Here is a 7,082-nt window from a genome sequence, read left to right on the forward strand (position 1 = left end):
GGCCTCCGCTCACTCTAGCCCGCCGTGTGTTTCGTTGTGAAAGTGAAACTACTTTGTTTGGCCTTTCAAAAGAGGACACGACTAGAAATCAGTGGTTAAGTTGTATTTACAACACTGTTCCAGAACAGTTCAACCCAAATATTCAGATGTGTGCAGCGCATTTTATGGAGGACTGTTTCCTGATCCTGGGAGAGTAGACTACAATGCCGGCTGTTCTGACTCACAGACTGTAAGTATGTTTTTTATATTTAAAGAATTTGCCACTGACGATTCAAACGCGAGTTTTGAGCAGTTTAGAGTAGCGTTTGTAGTTTGTCATTTCTCCGATCACAAATGCAGACATGGTTTTATGTTTACGCGGCGCGATGCAACGCAACGCGTAAAAAGACAGTATAAGTCATTATAATCCGTAATTATGTCCCCACTGGATGCAACAAATGCCTCGTTTATAATGGGTTTTCATGTTTATGTCTCGTCACTCCGGCCGGACAGGGCATCACAAAATGGTAAGGGACGTAACATTTCCGTCACACGCTTGAGGTATTCGGCCAATCACAATGCTCTGGATAGCTAGCCAGTCAGAGCACACCTCGCTTTTCAGACCGATGAGCTTTGTAAAAATCAACGCGTTTCAGAAAGGCGGGGCATAGAGGAGAAATAATAATGTACAGTATGTGGAAAATAATGTGTTTTTTGAACCTTAAACCGCATAAACATATTTCATTACACCAAATACATACAAAATAATGTTCTTTTTAGCAGCATCATATGACCCCTTTAAACTCTCTCGAATGTTAGTGAATTTGGAGTATTCAAAATGAGCTGCTGTGAGCACGAAGTTAGTCATTTGCATAAAACATGCCCAAACCATCTCCATATAAGGGCCTTTCGCACTACCTTTCCTTTACAGCCTTTCATTACTCGTCAAACATACGCCGCTCTCTACTGACACTCTCTCACTAGATCCTTGAGCAATGCCAAGTGCGCAGTCCTCAAAACTCAATGAACACCTTTCATATAGACCCAGTTTACAGACCTCTGATTAGCCAGCTGTACATACATGTCTGCATTGTTATTCAGAGAACTTTTGAATCATTTGTTTGTGAAGTTTGTACGCAGATTTCACGCACAAATTTGCTTGTACGCACGCTTAGTGAATGAGGCCTACAGACTTTCTGAGTGAACTTTAAGTGGAAGGAACAAGGAACTCTGTACAAGGAACTCTCCTGCAGTCTTTGCCCAGTGAAATGTGAAATCAGGTTTACTATTTTATTGTGCGTTGTTCATTTTCGTCAGAAGTTCCTGAATACAGGTCACATCAGAAAACTGCTTCATGAAAAAAAAATCATAACCGTATAGTTCATACAGCTTCTGTGCTATATTACAAGTCTTCTGAAGCCCATACAATAGCATCCGTCCCCAATGCTTTCATTGTACTGTATAAGCAAGAGTAGCATCACGCTCTGTGAATCATTTTTATTTTATGGGATTGGATCTACATAGAGGAATATGACAGACTTAATTTTTGGGTGAATTATTCCTTTCAATGCACTGCTAATAGGGACAACTAAAAGGAAGCCTTAGCCTCTAGATAAGAACAGTAAATAAACTTACTCCATTGAACCATAAACCTTATTTAGGCCCCTGAGAGCCCATTGCTGATTTCCAGTAGTTTTATTTACACGATTACATTGAAGACTAAGAATAAAAAGAGCAGCATACATTGGAGAAACACAGGAGCATCAACATCACCATTTACTCCACTTCAATGTCGTATTGATACTCATATTTTGGCACTTTTATTTATGATTTCTTTTTTCTATAAGAATCGCATGTATAATCATGATTCCTTAATTCTTCAGTAGTTTTATTCTCTTCAAGTTCAGTCAACCATAAATGTCCACAAGTGTCAACAAATGTCCAAATCCCAACATCTTCCACCAAGACAAACCGGAATAAATGGGATCTGGCAGAAATCGCACCAGAGCTCAGTGCGGTGTGTTCACCCCCGTTACCTGCTCTGAGTTCCCTTCAGCCCTGATTTGCTGAGTTGGTGCCTCCTCATCTTCCATTGATGCCTGACGTCACTTGATGCGATGCCGTACCAGCGAGGACTCATCTGTAATCTCTCCGTATCTGTACCGTCGGCAAGGCAGTATGAGCAAGATGAGGAGTAAGATCAGAACCAAGGCACATATGCCCATCAAACCATACGCGATCACCCACATCACCGGCTCCCTAAGAGACACGCCACTTGTGCAGTCTGACGCTACGCCCTCAGCTAGGAAGGGCCCAGCGATCTCTGCAAATGGCACACCACCGTTTTCTGTTGGAAGGACAGAAGAGGTATTTACAAAAGTTAACAAAAAGATAGGTGCCCTTAGATCCTAGACCTCTGAAACTCAAATTACATGAGGGCCACTGGCCAGGTGGTATTCTCAGCTTCTGTACTTATGTACATTTTTCTAGTAGCTCTACTTTATTTTTATTTCGGTATCTAGTATTTTTATTTCGGTAAACTTCTCCTTCATTACATTCCAAAGCATGGTATCGAAGTTTAAAAAAACAAACAAACATATTGTTCCTCGTTATTTCGAACAGAAGAAATCACCACTCCCTCGGAGATGCAAGAACGATTATTTGTAATGAACCTGTTGAAGTGGTTCACAAATCACTCTGAATGATTAATTCAGGCTCGGACTGATCGGATTGCAGCTAATTTTGAGTCAACAACTCACTGATTCAATGATCCGATCAAAAAGGGCCAAGAACCAGAATGTCATCAGAGCTTAAATGCGTGCGTGACTGATGGTGCAAAAAGTTACTAATACCGAATTTTAGTAGTGATTATTGTAAATGAAAATCATATTTAGGTCATGATTCAGTTATTTGTGAACTAAATCTGCTGTAAAAAGTCAAGCTGTTTAAGCCTTTTGAAATGACTGAATAAGGAATGTCCTTATTTGTTTGTCACCATGTGTATGGAATAGGCTATTTTAGGTCAAATAACACAGATTAATGCCCATGCATCTTCCCTGCTGCTGTACAGTAGCAGTTTCAAATGATATAAAGCCTTTTGAAACACATCTGAACCCACCTACCTGCACAAGCGCTAACAGCAAAGCCCACCCTCTTTTGTGCGCGGTCAAAGATGACGTAGAAGCCCTCCATTACTGTGGCTCCAATGACTAAGCCGTTTGCTGAAGGGGAGATTCCGAAACGGAAACAGTCCAATGTGCCATCGATATTGGTGACTGGCTGGACGTATAGCTGCGGAGACAAAATCTGATGTCAGCAGAGGAGCAAGTATGTACAATCCTGGTTTCTGGTAATTTTAAGAAATTATGTAACATCACATCAAAAACCACAAAGTATATCATTAATTTAGAGCCAAAGGGTCCCATGTACAGTACAATAGAGGGCAATATGGTGAGCTACAATTGATATGGGGGCAGTCGTGGCCTAATGGTTAGAGAGTCGGACTTGTAACTTGAAGGTTGCGGGTTCGAGTCTCAATAGCGGCAGGGATTTTAGGTGGGGGGAGTGAATAACCAGCACTCTCTTCCACCCTCAATACCACGACTGACGACTATTTTATTTCCAGTTAGTAATTTTAATACTTCAACTTAAATTAGACTGAAAAACAACTGAAAATTAGAAATGTTGCCTTGGCAACTAACTGTAAAAAAAAAAAATAAATAAATAAAAATTTAATTAAAATTAACAAAAATCTTTCAATAAGTTTTAAGTTAACAATAAACTACTACCAAACTAAACTATGGCAGTTCAGTGTTTCACTAAAGTCGAAAGTATACTTCGTTTTTTTTTTTTATGTGTATGCATACAATCGAACACTTATACTCCATTTGATAGCGTGCACATATGCAGGCGGCCTATACATGCGTTCTAGAAAGTTTCCTACACTATGTCTACACTATTCTTCTCCAGATGTTATGACTGATAAAATGATCTTTGTACTCTTTTAAAATAAAGTTGTGTTTATCTCATAACCTTCTCACACAAGCAATCGTCAATGTGGGTGTCTGTTGTTGTTAAAGTCTCCAGTATTTTGTTGTTGTTCCAACTCTTTAGTTTGGTTTTCTTCTGTGAAACAACGGCCCGGGCCAATGTTGCCACCTTGTGGAACAACTGAATAGGGCAAAATCAATTCAATGCGCATGTGCGACCTGTGCGTGCAAAGTACGGCTACAAAAATCAGGTGGTGCATGTACAGTACGCACATACTATTCTGGTGACGAAATTCAGAGTCAAGAGCACTGTATGGGAGACACTTGTGTACAAAATGAAGTGTACTAGGGAAAGTCCTGACCTGTGGGAGAATGGTGAGGCGGAAGGACTGGCTGGTGTTCATTGCTCTGAGGTAGATTGAGATTTTCGGAAAAAGCCTCCATGGTGATTCGCCTCTCATCCAACATGCAAGCTTGGTGCCATCAAAAAATCCAGCCGAGAAATCCTCAATCTAGCATAGCAGGAGAGAACAGAGTTGCACACAATCAATTGTAACTGAGGAGTCATTTTGAAGACTGAGTCTCTTAAACATGCACATGATTGTGTATGTGAGGCAAGTCATTTGCAAAAATGGAAGGTCATACCAGTGATGTTTGCATAATGGCCTCCACCACAGCACTAAACACATTTCCAGGAAGTCGCAGTAAAGTCGTCCCACTATCCACAATGGCTTTATCCGAATTGTACTGAACAAAATGACCAAAGGGAAAGAAAGATCAGTCAAGGCCTCCATCAAACAAAAAGCAATACATGCTCTGCTTCTCTCAGGATTTCTTAAAAATCACTACATTCTTAGCAGTGATATTCTCTGCCATATATCTTATTGAATGCTTGAGTTACTCCGCTGGCAGACTTTAAAGGTACAATTTCAGCTCGCCAGTCACGACTCTTTAATGTCCTCACAAGATCAAATAACCATTGTGTTTTTAACTCCATCACTATCTAAAAGGATGCACTAGATTTTCTGGTTGAATTGGTTTCATTCAAAAATAAATGCAAAAGTGCATACTTTCTGAGCTGGACTGTGTCATATACCTTTTTGCAGTCTAGGTTTAAATTTTGGGCTCCAACTTCAATCTTCAAGACTTCCACTTGATAGTACCATTCTTCTAGGACTGGTGTGTACCAAACTGAACCCCGGTACAAGGTTGGCTCAACTCCTCCCATGATCTAAAACACAACACAAAGACATCAATAGCATATAATATATATAATATATTAATATAATATATATAATATATATATAATATAATCTGAGGCATATCATCTTTCCTTTGTATATACTAAACATCTTCCAAGACATTAACAATTAATTAAAATTAAGGCAAGACACTATAGGTTAACAGGGTTTTAAATTTTAACTAATAGTTTTCCCAACCGATTAGCCACAGTACATGAAGACAGTTGTTTTATATTACAAGTTTTCTGAAGTGTTATGCTTAAATATGCAAACGAGGTATCATCTAACACATTTGCATACATTTTGAGAACAGAGAACTGAATTGGATAAAGCCCAGTTCAAAATTTTGTTTCACAGTAAAGGGATAGTTCACCCAAAAATGAAAATTCTATCATTAATTACTCCCGCTCATGTTGTTCCAAACCCGTAAGATCTTCGTTCTTCTTCAGAACACAAATTAAGATATTTTTGATGAAATCCGAGAGCTTTCTGACCCTCCATAGACAAGCAAGGGTACTACCACGGTCAAGGCACAGAAACGTAGTAAGAACATCGTTAAATTGGTCCATGTGACATCAGTGGTTCAACCAAAATTTTACAAAGCTACGAGAATACGTTTGGTGCGCAAAGAAAACAAAAATAACGACTTTATTTAACAATTCTTCTCCCCCGAGGTACCATCTACCGCCATTAACGAGAGTAACACGATGCATGCGCGTGATGCTGCGGTCGTAGAACACGCATGTGCTGTGCCTTGTTTACGAGCAGAGGAAAGCACGCGCATGCGTTGTGTTACTCTTGATGATGTTACCATCTAATGGCGGTAGATGGTAACTCGGGAGACAATAATTGTTGAATAAATTTATTTTTGTTTTTTGTGCACAAAAAGTATTATCATAGCTTCATAAAATTGCGGTTGAACCACTGATGTCACATGCACTATTTTGTCGATGTTCTTGGTACCTTTCTGGGCTTTGAACGTGGTAGTACCCTTGCTGTCTATGGAGGGTCAGAAAGCTCTCGGATTTAATAAAAAATATCTTAATTTGTGTTCCGAAGATGAACGAAGCTCTTACGGGTTTGGAATGACATGAGGGTAATTAATGACAGAATTCTTATTTTTGGGTGAACTATCCCTTTAAAGTTTTTTTACATAGGGTATTTTTCAATATTTGGATAACAGCAGGAAAAAAAAAAAAACACTTTTTTTTTCTTTTCACTAGATATGGAAGCAAAATAGCCCAAAATCTCAAACCTGACCAGATACCAATGTTTTGTTTTGTTTTCCTGTAGTGTCTTGCTTTAATATATCTATTTCACTCTTAGGTAAAGTCCCTGAACAGGATTTCTCCCTTTTAATTAAAAAAAATAAATAATTGATGTTTACTTAAATGCTACTGTTTATTACTGTTTTATACAAATTAAGGGTGTTTTCTATATTTATTATTTGTATTTAGTGTTCATTTATCTGTTTAAGTTTATTGCTGCCTTCCTAATTGACAGTAAAAATTGTCTCTGTATAAAAATAAAATAAAAATGTAACATTTAATTTATTATTAATTATATTATTAAATAAATAATTTACAGAGGGAAAACTATTTTGACAGAAAAATAAGAATCTCATATCTGACAGAACTGGTGTAATCTGAATTAGCAGGTTATCTTTTGTAACTAACAACACCATGGCTGATCTACCTATTTATCCTTATATTTAAGGATATCAGATAAAGCAAAAAATAATTCTCAAAATACATCCAAAACGAAGATAATACAAAAATAAAATGGACTCAGATCTGTCGCTTTGACTTCTGCAAATAGCATCCAATTAAGAGGCTAGTCAAATATTTCCAAAAGGCTTTGAACGTTGTTCAGC

At 38.3% G+C, this 7,082-nt stretch overlaps 1 protein-coding gene across 1 annotated transcript in view; it reads right to left on the reverse strand.

Annotated features, from left to right (window-relative positions):
- Positions 1-1,774: 1,774 nt before the first annotated feature.
- LOC107677045 (beta-secretase 2-like) overlaps positions 1,775-7,082 on the reverse strand; it is a 27,933-nt gene continuing 22,625 nt past the window's right edge. The window contains exons 5-9 of the mRNA XM_016471837.1: positions 5,065-5,199; positions 4,614-4,715; positions 4,331-4,480; positions 3,102-3,270; positions 1,775-2,326 (exon numbers count right to left, since the gene is read on the reverse strand). Of these exons, the coding sequence (XP_016327323.1) occupies positions 2,085-2,326; positions 3,102-3,270; positions 4,331-4,480; positions 4,614-4,715; positions 5,065-5,199 (798 nt within the window). The 3' untranslated portion in view covers positions 1,775-2,084. The remainder of the gene's footprint in view (positions 2,327-3,101; positions 3,271-4,330; positions 4,481-4,613; positions 4,716-5,064; positions 5,200-7,082) is intronic.

Source organism: Sinocyclocheilus anshuiensis, unplaced genomic scaffold (genome assembly GCF_001515605.1).
Source record: "Sinocyclocheilus anshuiensis isolate Anshui unplaced genomic scaffold, SAMN03320099.WGS_v1.1 scaffold24, whole genome shotgun sequence".
NCBI classification, from domain to species: domain Eukaryota; kingdom Metazoa; phylum Chordata; class Actinopteri; order Cypriniformes; family Cyprinidae; genus Sinocyclocheilus; species Sinocyclocheilus anshuiensis.